This window comes from Pelodiscus sinensis, chromosome 17 (genome assembly GCF_052426305.1).
Source record: "Pelodiscus sinensis isolate ZL-2025 chromosome 17, ASM5242630v1, whole genome shotgun sequence".
NCBI classification, from domain to species: domain Eukaryota; kingdom Metazoa; phylum Chordata; order Testudines; family Trionychidae; genus Pelodiscus; species Pelodiscus sinensis.
In genome coordinates, this window is record NC_143068.1 from 2,515,626 (window position 1) to 2,528,407 (window position 12,782).

At 71.6% G+C, this 12,782-nt stretch overlaps 1 protein-coding gene across 2 annotated transcripts in view; it reads right to left on the bottom strand.

The window, feature by feature from the left end:
- Nucleotides 1-1,187: 1,187 nt before the first annotated feature.
- The window catches only part of ACSS2 (acyl-CoA synthetase short chain family member 2), a 43,924-nt gene continuing 32,329 nt past the window's right edge, over nucleotides 1,188-12,782 (bottom strand). For both annotated transcript variants that reach the window (XM_075901485.2, XM_075901486.2), the window contains exons 8-18: nucleotides 9,855-9,992; nucleotides 9,508-9,678; nucleotides 8,492-8,625; nucleotides 6,575-6,707; nucleotides 6,154-6,210; nucleotides 5,754-5,834; nucleotides 4,942-5,050; nucleotides 4,731-4,799; nucleotides 3,643-3,819; nucleotides 2,753-2,827; nucleotides 1,188-2,465 (exon numbers count right to left, since the gene is read on the bottom strand). In XM_075901485.2, coding sequence (XP_075757600.2) covers nucleotides 2,338-2,465; nucleotides 2,753-2,827; nucleotides 3,643-3,819; nucleotides 4,731-4,799; nucleotides 4,942-5,050; nucleotides 5,754-5,834; nucleotides 6,154-6,210; nucleotides 6,575-6,707; nucleotides 8,492-8,625; nucleotides 9,508-9,678; nucleotides 9,855-9,992 — 1,272 coding nt within the window. In that variant the 3' untranslated portion in view covers nucleotides 1,188-2,337. The remainder of the gene's footprint in view (nucleotides 2,466-2,752; nucleotides 2,828-3,642; nucleotides 3,820-4,730; nucleotides 4,800-4,941; nucleotides 5,051-5,753; nucleotides 5,835-6,153; nucleotides 6,211-6,574; nucleotides 6,708-8,491; nucleotides 8,626-9,507; nucleotides 9,679-9,854; nucleotides 9,993-12,782) is intronic.

The window sequence follows — 12,782 nt, forward strand, 5'->3', positions numbered from 1 at the left end:
GTCAAGGGGTAGTGGCCTGCACAGGGAGCCTGTTGGTACCGCTGGTTGTACTGAGCTGTAATCTGGCAGCTGGCCCGTCCATGAGTGTGCCCACCTAGCAGCTGTTTAACCCCCCAGGCTCATCTTGGCCGAGGGGCCGATACAGAAGTGTTCACCCACAGGTGCCTCAGGTGGGTGGGGCCTGCTGGGCTGACCCCACCCCACCAGCCAGCCCCTGCAACCCTGAGCAAACCAGCACCTGCCCACATGCTAGAGTTCACTCGGGCCCTGCCACAGGCCAGGTGCTGAACGCTCCCTCCCCGAGGGGCAGGCCCACCCCTGAGGCTGCTCTGCCCAGGGCCAGGCCTGGTTTCAAGTTGCACCTTCCTGGGGCAGGGCCAGGGCAGATGAGAGGGAGGCAGCGTCTTGGCCAGGGATTCAGCAGCTGGCTTGGGAGTGTATCTGCAGGACAGGAGGGGCAGAGCTGCACGGGGGGGGGGGGGGGGGGGGCTACACCAGAAGCATGGCAGGACAAAGGGTGGGTAAAGGCCACTCGCTCCTGGGCCAGCCACTGTCATTACGCTGGTCCGAGCCCCCCTCAGAGTTAACCTGAGGGGAAGATGCTGGTGTCTGACTGGGACATGGGGTGGGGGGCAGCAGGGGGAGCCCCTGGGGGCAGGGTGCTGGGGTCACTCAGCAAAGCACCAACCTCGCCCACCCCGGCGCAGTCGCTCTGACTGACCCTGGCCATGGGCCAGGCCTCAGCCCTGCTCCCGGCAGCCAAAGGGTTCCAGGCCCCCAGGCGGGGGAGCTGAGTCTTGTGCGGCACCTGGAGAGCCACACGCAGCCCAGCAGCGGTGCACACAACACTGGGGGGAGCCCAGCTGCCCAGCCTCCCCTCTCCAGGAGGTAGCCGGCCGCTTGGGGCTCCAGCTGATGCACCAAGCCTGAGCAGGGGCTTTGATCTTCCTGCCCAAGCCAGGACACGGTCCAGTCATGGCCCCACCCAGCCCTGGCCCTCAGGCAGTAGCCTGTGGCTCTGCACCCTGAGAGTGACCTGGGGCCGAGCTCCCTGTGATGCAGTTACACGCCCACCGCTACATGCCGGCTGCAGCCGCAGGAGTGAGGGGCAGGTCTGGGGGGGATAAGCGGTAGCCTAAGTCCACGGGGCCCCGCCCGAGACGAGCAAGCAGCCACTGCGCCGCCAGGCCGGGCTCATGTTTATTCCAGCGAGAACCCACTTCCAGCCATTTTCCAACAAAATCACAGACCAAGATTCAAAGGACACGGGGGGGGGGGGTTGAAGCAAGGTGGAGGACCACAAAGTAGCAAGGCCCTGGCAGCAGCCCACAGCCGGCAGAGCCGCGTGGGAGGTACAAGCGGGAGGTACGCACAGCACGAGAACAGCGCGCAAGCACCTGCGAGCAGGGAGCAGCCAGGGAAATGCTGGCGGCGTCCGGGGGGGCTTGGCCTTGGGATGGAGCCTTGAGGGGTCGGAGCCGATTCAAGTGCCGGAGTCACGGGGCAAGGCCCCCGCCGGCAGCCACGAGGGTTGTGTAAGTTACAAAACGAGCCAGGCAGCTGTTTGCAACAGGAACCCGCCCCAGGGCAGGGCTGGAGCTGAGCAGCAGGGACGGAGCAGAAACCCACCCCCAAGCTGTAGCCAGCTGGCAGGATGCTCATGGGGGGCTCACGGCTGTTGGGGTGAGGTCCCAGCTGAAGGCAGCCCGGCCATGCTCAGGCCTTGCCCTCAGGGTTCTGGGAGAGGAACAGAAGGCCCTGGCTGCCCCTTTCCACCGGCCTGGTCACCTTTGCCACTGCCCCAAGGCACCGGGCTGAGCACCCCCTTCGATGAACCAGCCCAGCATGAGCCAGAGGCACCCGCACTAGGACACTGGAGCACGGCCAAGGGAACCCAGGCCCCCCGGCTCCGGTTCCCTCCTGCGCCCACTGCTCCGGGGGGCCTTGTGCAGGCAGAATCCAACTGCTGGGGTCAAGCAGTGACCGTAGCCAAATGGGGGTACCAGCACATCCCCCAGGCCTCCCCCCATGCGGTGCCCTGCGCTCAGCTGACCCGCCGTGGCGGGAGGGGTTCAGGGGGGCAGCCGCTGGCCTCGCCCATTGAACGACAAGCAGGACGGAAAAGGAAATGGCGAGGGACGGAGGCTGATTCCAGATGCGCCGGGCCGGTCGGCAATGTAACGCACCTCCCCAGAGGCACAACGCGAGAGCCCGGCCAGGCCCGTCTCCTCCCTGCCGGCACCAGCGTCCCGCCCGCGAGTGCAGCGCTCGGACAGAGGGCCCCGCTCGCCCAGGGCCGGGCGCGCCGGCGTCTCCTCAGGATGGCCCAGCGGTCGGCTACTCGGCAGCCTCACAGCGCTGCTGGAACAGCTGGCTGATGACGGCGGGATCTGCCACCGTCGAGGTGTCCCCCAGCTCCCGGTCGTTCTTCGCAATCTGCCGTAAGATGCGCCTCATGATCTTGCCTGTCGAATGGAGCAACGCGGGGATTAGCCGCAGCCCCAGCCAGTCAGCCCGTGTCCGCAGTCAGCCCTGCACGAGCCGCATGGGGACAGATTCCTCCCGCGCCCAGACACACCAGAGACCTGGGCAAGCTAGGACCATTCCCAGCACGAGGGGCCCCCACCAAACCTCCTTCCGATGCCCCCCCAGCACCCCGGTGACTCCGTTGCTCTAAGGAGGCCCGGCCTGCAGAGGCCAGGCGCTGTGCCGCTTCCCAGTGGGGGGAGCAGGTGACCCGGGGGGACCGTACCTGAGCGGGTCTTGGGCAGGCCAGGCGCGTGCTGGATGTAATCGGGGGTTGCTATCGGCCCAATTTTTTCTCGGACTAGAAACAAGGGATTTGCAGGAGCGTTATGGTGCTGGAGCGATTTTTCAGCCCCCAGGACTCAGGGAACCCCCGAGCAGCAAGAGGGGTGCGTGCCCAGGGGCTGCGCAGCAGCGACTCCGAGACCACCGCTGTCGGCACGGCACGGTGCCTGCCGCGCGAGCCCAGTTGCTCTGGGGCGGGAGACCCGCGGCTGGAGGGGAGGAGCGAGCACGCGGCTCTCCACGGCAGGACTCATGCCTGCCTGCTCCAGCCTCTCCCTGCCGCCCGCAGGAGGCCCAGGACACGAACCAGCTTGCCCCAGGCCGTGCCATGGAAACAGCCACCTTCAGCATCACACGGCACCCAGGGCCAGCCTGATGGGCCCCCAGCTTCCCCAGGCTCCCCGCGCGGAACGGCTCTTCACACCCAGCCAGAGACAGCAGGCCCACGACTGACATCCCCGGACACGGCCCGGAGCCGCCCGGCTACGGCGAAAAGGCAGCAGCAAGCGCAGCCCCCGGGGGCCCACGCCCCAGCTCACAGGTGCAGGGCCAGGCCTGCGGCCTCACAGGCTCCGTGCGCCGAGGGGGCTGAGCTCCGCGGCAGAGGTCGCCATGGGAAGCAGGAGCCTCATGGGGCTGCCAGCAGCACACGAGCAGCCGCAACCTCGGGGATCTGGACGGGGGCTCCGCCAGCCCCGGGCCGGGACGTTGGGCCCAGCCCTGGCAGGGCACGGGGGTTCGCTCGGCCAGGGGCCTTCACCAGGCCCAGCAGCTGCTCCCCACGTCTCTGGGGTGGGGCCCCGCCGAAGCACCCTCCCCCCCCGCCGTTACCTTGGTTTCTCAGCTCGTCCCTCAGGGCCTTGGTGAACTCGTGCCCGTCCCGCAGGGTCACAAAGCAGTAGAGGCACTCGCCTTTCACGGGGTGGGGGTGGCTCACCACGGCCGCCTCGGCCACGGAGGCGTGTCCCACCAGCGCCGACTCCACCTCCGCCGTGCTCAGCAAGTGGCCTGCAAGGAAGCAGAGAGGCTGCGCTTTGGGGCCTTGCGGGGAGCAGGCCCACGTGCCGGTCGGCAGCCTGCTGGCCTGCAGGACGGGGCAGGCTCCACTCCCCGGCCCGGAGGCCCGACGAGGGGCAGGCGCTTTGCATGGCAGAGACACGCGTCCGAGCGGGCCCCTCGCTGGCTGCCGCTCCCTGCCGGCTGTCGCGCTGGGACATGCTCGCCCTGCGCAGGGGGCCCGTAGGAGCTGGGGCATCACAGGCCTGGGGCCGACACACACAGGCCACCGGGCCTGGCCCAAAGGCCGAGGGAGCAGGTAGCCAGAGGCTGCCCAGGACAGAGCTCAGGGCCAGTGACTCCAAGCCCTCCCCACGCAGCAACAGCTCCGCCTGGGGACCTGTGGCGGGTGGAGCTGAGGGGCCGGAGCGCACGTGGGGGGCATTCTGGGGCGCATGGGAAAGGGACGGGGTGCTCCGCGCGGGGAGACGGGACAGGACATTCCCTGGCAGGCAGCCCTGAGCCCCAACGCGCGGAGACCGGGCACTGCAGGACTGCGGGTTTGGAGCCAGGTCGCTGCAGGCGCGATTCTCTGCCTCGCCCCACACCCTGCTTGTGCTGCGCTGCCAAGCGCGCTAGCCCCGGGCCCAGCGACCCCTCGGCCTGCCTGGAGCTCAGGGGGTTCCGGATCTCAGTCCTGGGGAAGGGGGCGGGCAGGAATGCGCCACAGGGCTCCAGAGCCTGGAACTGGGACACGGCTCCGCCCCGCCCAGCTGGCGGGAACCACGGGCCCCATCACAGGCTGGGGGTAGCCCAGGGCCCAGGCCGCCATAGCAAGCGCCGAGTAGCCTCCCCGCTGGGCAAGGCTTGGCTGGGAGGCTGCGCTCTCCTCCTCTCCCCCCGGCCCCAGGGCCCGGCCTCACCGGAGACGTTCAGCATGTCGTCGATGCGCCCCGTGATCCAGTAGTAGCCGTCCCTATCTCGCTTGCAGCCTGCAAAGGACCAGCCACCGCGTGAGGCCGCCGCGCCAGGGCCAGGAGGCGGGGAGCAGCCCACAGCCCGCCGCGCAGAGCAGGGACGCCGCGGGGCCACGCACGCTGCCAGGCCCCACACACGGCTGCTGTCTGGACTCACCATCCCCCGTCACATAGTAGCCCGGGAACTTCTTGAAGTAGGTGGTCTCGAAGCGCTCGTGGTTCCCGTACACCGTCCGCATTATTCCAGGCCAAGGCTGCTTGAACACCTGAGGGGACGCACAGACGCGGGGTCAGCAGCCTAGGCTGTGGGGCACAGATGGTGTCCAGAACAGAGATAACAGCCTGTCCGCCCTGCTCCAGAACGGGGCCAAGAGCCCCCCCCGCCCCCCCAGAACAGAGACAACAGCCCGTCCGCCCTGCTCCAGAACAGAGACAACAGCCCGTCCGCCCTGCTCCAGAACGGGGCCAACAGCCCGTCCGCCCTGCTCCAGAACGGGGCCAACAGCCCGTCCACCCTGCTCCAGAACGGGGCCCAGAACCTCCCCAAAATAACTCCCAAGCTGCCTCTGCTGGAGAAACTTCCAAGCCGGAGTTCCAAGGGCCGGGGATGGAGAATGCCCCCAGCTCCGCGGGAAGGGTTGTGGGGCAGGGCAGAGCTGGTCCCCGCTAGGAAGGGCACAGGGGGGCTGTCCCCGGGGCAGCCGATGTCCAAGGGGGCACTGGCCTCTCCACGCCCCATTCCCGCTGCCGCGAGAGCAGCCAGCTGGGAGAGCCCCCGGGGCTTCCTAAGGGGAGGAGGATCCCGGCCAGTGGCCCAGGAGCTCCGATGCCCCCGCAGGGCTCCCGGGCGGCTCCCGGCAGAGGTGCACGAGGGACCCTTGGGGGGCTGGGGAGGGGGAGGGCCCGGCTTGGAAGCGCCTGCCCCCCCAGCAGGACCCGGCCCGTCAGCGCAGGATCCCGGCTCCTTACCAGGTAGCCTTCTGCTTCCCCCTCCAGCTCCTCGCCGCACTCGTCCAGGATGGCGGGGACCACGCCGAAGAAGGGGAACGTCTGCGGGGGACAGCGCAAACTCACGCCCGGCCCCAGGCCCGGGAGGGCGGGAGGGCCTGGCTCTGGGGAGGGGCTCAGTCCCGGACAGGAGCCCCAGGGGCTTGGCCCCACCTGGCCAGGCTCTCCCAGGGGCGCCGAGCCCCCCTTATCCAGGGAGCGCAGTCGCGCCGGCGCCGGGCCCAGGCAGCGGCGCTCACGGAGGGGCCCAGTGTCGCTAACCCCCCTCTCCCCCAAGTCACTGGCCCCCGGGAAGTCGCCCCAGCAGGAGGGCACCAAGCGGAGCCCCCCAGCCAAGGGCGCCCAAACGGTCCCCACTCACCGCGGAGCCCGGCTTCATGGGCGTGGCAGCGGGCAGAGGGGTCAGCACGTGGCCACCCTGCAGGAGGAAGCAACGATCAGCCCTCGCCCGGCCCGGCCCCCGCCCCGGACGCTGGGCACGGCAGGCGCAGGCGGGACGCGGGGGCGAGGGGCCAGGGGCGGAGCGCAGAGAGGCAGGCGAGGGCCCGGACCGCACGGCCAGCAGCCCAGCTGGACGCCGCGCACAGCCCCAACCCCCGACCGAGGGGCAGGCCTGCGAGCCGAGGTGCCCCAGGCAGGGGCGGTTTGTCCCTCCCTCGCCCCAGCGCCGTGGGGGCAGCGTGGCTGCGAGGCCCCCGGGCCGGTGACACACACGGGGCTGCCTGGGGCCCTCGGAGGAGCTGGACGCCCGGGGCAGGGCGCGGGCTGCCGGGGGGACTCACGGTCTCCGTCTGCCAGAAGGTATCCACGATGGGGCACCTCTCCTCCCCCACCACCCGGTAGTACCACAGCCAGGCTTCGGGGTTGATGGGCTCGCCGACCGTGCCCAGCACCTTCAGCGATTTGCGGCTGTGCCTGCGGCGAGAGGCGGCGAGTCGGCGCCCGCCAGCGGAGAGTCGGGCAGGCTGGCGCGGAGCCCCAAGGGCCTGGGCACCAGGGACCCGCCGACGCGCTGGCAGCCGGGCACGCGGCAGGGGCCAGTCCAGTCGGCCTGCGTGCCCAGGCAGCGGCTGCTCCACCACCCGGCCCACCCCTCATGGCGCTGGGAGCAGCGGCCGGCGGGGGGGCAGGGAGCAGCGGCCGGCGGGGGGCCAGGGAGCAGCGGCCGGCAGGGGGGCCAGGGAGCAGCGGCCGGCGGGGGGGGCAGGGAGCAGCGGCCGGCAGGGGGGGGCAGGGAGCAGCGGCCGGCGGGGGGCAGGGAGCAGCGGCCGGCAGGGGGGGGGCAGGGAGCAGCCCGGCAGGGGGGGCAGGGAGCAGCGGCCGGCGGGGGGCCAGGGAGCAGCGGCCGGCAGGGGGGGGCAGGGAGCAGCGGCCGGCAGGGGGGGGCAGGGAGCAGCGGCCGGCGGGGGGGGGCAGGGAGCAGCGGCCGGCGGGGGGGGCAGGGAGCAGCGGCCGGCAGGGGGGGGCAGGGAGCAGCGGCCGGCGGGGGGGCAGGGAGCAGCGGCCGGCGGGGGGCCAGGGAGCAGCGGCCGGCAGGGGGGGGCAGGGAGCAGCGGCCGGCAGGGGGGGGCAGGGAGCAGCGGCCGGCGGGGGGGCAGGGAGCAGCGGCCGGCGGGGGGGCAGGGAGCAGCGGCCGGCAGGCGCCTCCGAGCCCAGCACAGCCCGGCGTCCCGGCCTCGGCTGCCGGCTCCCATGGGCCCACGCCCGCCCCGCCACGCACCCTCGAGCCCTAGCGAACAGGCCAGCCACAGGCAACGCGCCGCACGGCCACGGCCCGGGAGCGCTCAGCCACCCCTCCCCCTGCCCGGTGCCTGCGGAGCTGTTGGGCCTTCTCCTGCCCACAGAGCTCTCGCCCCCCCCCCCGCCGCCGGGCACCCGCAGAGTTCTCAGCCCCTCTTCCCCCCCCACCAGGCGCCCACAGAGCTCTCGCCCCCCCCCCCCCCGCCGCCGGGCACCCGCAGAGTTCTCACCCCCCCCCCCCCACCGCCGGGCACCCGCAGAGCTGTCAGCCCCCCTTCCCTCCCCCACCAGGCGCCCACAGAGCTCTCGCCCCCCCCCCCCCCCCCCCCGCCCCGGGCACCCGCAGAGTTCTCACCCCCCCCCCCCCCACCGCCGGGCACCCGCAGAGCTGTCAGCCCCCCTTCCCTCCCCCGCCAGGCGCCCACAGAGCTCTCGCCGCCCCCCCCCCCCCGCCGCCGGGCGCCCGCAGAGCTGTCAGCCCCCCCCCCCCCCGCCGGGCGCCCACAGAGCTCTCGCCCCCCCCCCCGCCGCCGGGCACCCGCAGAGCTGTCAGCCCCCCTTCCCTCCCCCGCCAGGCGCCCAAAGAGCTGTCAGCCCCCCTTCCCCCCCCCCCCCGCCAGGCGCCCACAGAGCTCTCGCCCCCCCCCCCCCCCCGCCGCCGGGCACCCGCAGAGCTGTCAGCCCCCCTTCCCTCCCCCGCCAGGCGCCCAAAGAGCTGTCAGCCCCTCTTCCCCCCCGCCAGGCGCCCACAGAGCTGTCAGCCCCCCTTCCCCCCCACCAGGCGCCCACAGAGCTCTCGCCCCCCCGCCACCGGGTGCCCACAGAGCTCTCGCCCCCCCCCCCGCCGCCGGGCACCCGCAGAGCTCTCAGCCCCTCTTCCCCCCCCACCAGGCGCCCACAGAGCTCTCGCCCCCCCCCACGGGCACCCGCGGAGCTGTCAGCCCCCCCACCAAACTTACTTCTTCACGGGCTCGTCGCCGAACTTCATGAGCAGCCGGATGGCCGTGGGCGCCGTGTAGAACTTGGTCACCTGGTACTTGTCGACGATGCTCCACATGCGGCTGACGTCGGGGTAGATGGGCAGCCCTTCAAACTGAGCGAGAGACGGGGTCGGGACGGGCCCGGGGAGCTGCCGAGTGAGGCTGGGCCCGTCTCCTCCCGCCCTGGGCAGGAACAGCGCAGCCCGAGGACGGCTCTGAGCCCCCAGCCGGCACCTCCACGAATCCCCCAGGCTCCGCAGCTGCGCACAGGGAGGGCCCAGGGACGCCGAGGACACAGCTGGGGGGGGGGTAAAAGGCGAAGGGAGGAGCAGAGACAACCCTCTTCGCACCTCCCCTGCTCCTCCCAGGCCCAGCCCCTGCCCCCGGTCTCCCTTGGCTCTGGCCGCCAGGCAGGGACCGGCCGGGCAGAGGAGGCCTGGCTCCAGCCCCTCCTCAGCACTGGGCCCGAGGCTCTGCCCTGGTGCTCCAGCAGGGAAAGTGGCTAACGCCAGCCACGACACCAAGGCCAGCCCACCGGCAAACCCTGCACCCTGCTTGGGAGACCAGGGGCAGCACCCTGGTCACCGCGGGGCGCACACGCCGGCTCCCGCCGGGCAGCACCCTGGTCACCGCGGGGCGCACACGCCGGCTCCCGCCGGACAGCACCCTGGTCACCGCGGGGCGCGCACGCCGGCTCCCGCCAGGCAGCACCCTGGTCACCGCGGGGCGCGCACGCCGGCTCCCGCCGGGCAGCACCCTGGTCACCGCGGGGCGCGCACGCCGGCTCCCGCCGGGCAGCACCCTGGTCACCGCGGGGCGCGCACGCCGGCTCCCGCCGGGCAGCACCCTGGTCACCGCGGGGCGCGCACGCCGGCTCCCGCCGGGCACCCTGGTCACCGCGGGGCGCGCACGCCGGCTCCCGCCGGGGCTTTCCCGCTCCCCAGAGATGCCCCAAAGCAGCACACTGGAAGAGGCTCCAACCCTGCAGAACTTACCAAAACGCTAGTTGCCCCATTGGCCAGCGGCCCGTAGGTGAGGTAGGAGTGCCCAGTTATCCAGCCGATGTCGGCCGTGCACCAGTACACGTCCTCAGGATGGTGGTCAAACACGTACTTAAAAGTGGCAGCAGTGAAAATCATGTATCCACCCACCGTGTGCACGACGCCCTGCAACGAGAACACGGGCTCAGCCACCAGCGCCGCGCAGCCGGAGACGCCGCCGGGCACTCGGCACTCCGCAGCGGGCTCCAGAGCGCAAGTGCCAGGCGGGCCCCGTTCCCATGGTCCGTGGGCTGGTGACCAGGCGGGACTGGCCTGGCCAGGCGCTGGCCACCGACCAGTACCTTGGGCTTCCCCGTGGAGCCGCTGGTGTAGAGAACGAAGAGCTCGTCTTCCGCGTCGCACCACTCCGGCTCGCACTCCTTGCTGGCGTCCTTTACGAGCTCGTGCCACCACCGGTCCACGCCCGCATCCCAGGGAGTCTGCAGGACAGGGGAGAGGGACAGTCAAAGGCCTCCTCACCCCTCCCTTCTGCCCCCGCGCTCAGAGTTCGGGTGGGGGCCGAGACGACGGAGACACGTGAGACGAGTCGGGCAAGTCGCAAAGGGGCGGAGAAAGCCAACAGACATTTTATTTCCCCTGCCCACGAGAGCCAGGGCTTGGCTGGTAAGATCAGCAGGCACCCGGCCCACCTTGCACCCCTCAGCCTTCGGAGCCCGAGGCCAGGGACACGGGGAAGCCCAAAGAAGAAGGATTGTCCAAAGAGAACCGGAGATGTTGCTGCTGGCCAGGATGGTCAGGGATGTCTCGTGGGCGCTGGGGGGCTGGATTTCTTGCTGAGTTCCTTCCCTCGGGGCACCTGGCCCCAGCCGCTGGCAGCAGACTGGATCCCGGGCTGCACGGACACTGCTCTGCCCCAGCCTGGCCGCTAAGCCGGGCATGCTACAGAGAGGAGCTGCTGGCCCTGGGTGGGATGTGGGTCGCCCATTCCTCCAGAGGCCTCTGCCCTCCTGGCGCCCCTCGCTTCACAGCCACACGGCGCCACCCAGCCCTGCGGCGCCGTGCAGCACGCGACCCGAGCACCCTGCAAGGCGGAGCAGAGGGCTCCGGACAGCACCTCCGCTCTGGCTTCAGGGCCATTTTTAGCAGCTTCCTCGGTTTGTCCACCCCCTGCTCTAGGGGCCTGTGGTACAGCCGAACCGGTCCTACCGGCTAAGGGAAGGGACGGGACAAAAGGGAGTGTTGGGGGAAGGGGCTGTTGCTGGCTGGGAAACATGGAGGGAACTGCCTGGGCTGAGGGGCTAGGGGTGATGCACCCCACCCCAAGGGGCTGAGACACCCTGGCCCTGATTCCTGTGGCCACCTCATGTCTGTGCTGGGCTGTGTCCTGGAGAAGCAGGAACCCCCCGTTCTACTGGCTGGCGAGTCTGTTCTGGCTGCTCTGGGGGTGCAGGATCGGGGGGACCCCGACGCGCCGTCACCCCGCTACTCCCTGGTTCCTGCAGCTCCAGAGACCCTGCCCACGGCTCCCAACTCGCTCCAGGGTGGCCTCTGGAACCCAGCTTCTGCCCCTCGGCTTGGGCCAGGCGGGCGCTCATCCCAAACGACACGGCCTGGCCGGCCAGGCAGGCAGCCCCAGAGACTCCCCCAAAGGGCCTGAGGGATCAGCACCAACTCCCCTGGCTCGAGCACCCAGTTCCCTCCCGCTGCCGGCCCACCCCCGGGCACAGCCATCAGCGCAACCGGAGGTGTGCCACGCCCACGGCCACACCCACCCCCGGGCACAGCCGGTCAGCGCAACCGGAGGTGTGCCACGCCCACGCCCACACCCACCCCCGGGCACAGCCGGTCAGCGCAACCGGAAGTGTGCCACGCCCACGCCCACGCCCACGCCCACACCCACCCCCGGGCACAGCCGGTCAGCGCAACCGGAGGTGTGCCACGCCCACGCCCACACCCACCCCCGGGCACAGCCGGTCAGCGCAACCGGAGGTGTGCCACGCCCACGCCCACACCCACCCCCGGGCATAGCCGGTCAGCGCAACCGGAGGCGTGCCACGCCCACGCCCACCCCTGCGCACAGCCGGTCAGTACAACCGGAGGCGTGCCACTCCCACGCCCACCCCCGGGCACAGCCGGTCAGTACAACCAGAGGTGTGCCACGCCCACGCCCGGGCACAGCCGGTCAGTGCAACTGGAGGTGTGCCACGCCCACGCCCACCCCAGGGCACAGCCGGTCAGTACAACCGGAGGTGAGCCACGCCCACCCCCGGGCACAGCCGGTCAGTGCAACCAGAGGTGTGCCACGCCCACGCCCATGCCCACCCCCGGGCACAGCCGGTCAGTGCAACCGGAGGTGTGCCACGCCCACACCCACCCCCGGGCACAGCCGGTCAGTGCAACCGGAGGTGTGCCACGCCCACGCCCACCCCCGGGCACAGCCGGTCAGTGCAACCGGAGGTGTGCCACGCCCACACCCACCCCCGGGCACAGCCGGTCAGTGCAACCGGAGGTGTGCCACGCCCACGCCCACCCCCGGGCACAGCCGGTCAGTGCAACCGGAGGTGTGCCACACCTACGCCCACCCCTTGGGCACAGCCGGTCAGTGCAACCGGAGGTGTGCCACGCCCACGCCCACCCCTTGGGCACAGCCGGTCAGTGCAGCCGGTGGTGTGCCACGCCCACGCCCACCCCCGGGCACAGCCGGTCAGTGCAACCGGAGGTGTGCCACGCCCACGCCCACCCCTTGGGCACAGCCGGTCAGTGCAACTGGAGGTGTGCCACGCCCACGCCCACCCCAGGGCACAGCCGGTCAGTACAACCGGAGGTGAGCCACGCCCACCCCCGGGCACAGCCGGTCAGTGCAACCAGAGGTGTGCCACGCCCACGCCCATGCCCACCCCCGGGCACAGCCGGTCAGTGCAACCGGAGGTGTGCCACGCCCATGCCCACCCCCGGGCACAGCCGGTCAGTGCAACCGGAGGTGTGCCACGCCCACGCCCACCCCCGGGCACAGCCGGTCAGTGCAACCGGAGGTGTGCCACGCCCACACCCACCCCCGGGCACAGCCGGTCAGTGCAACCGGAGGTGTGCCACGCCCACGCCCACCCCTTGGGCACAGCCGGTCAGTGCAACCGGAGGTGTGCCACGCCCACGCCCACCCCTTGGGCACAGCCGGTCAGTGCAACCGGAGGTGTGCCACGCCCACGCCCACCCCCGGGCACAGCCGGTCAGTGCAACCGGAGGTGTGCCACGCCCACGCCCACCCCCGG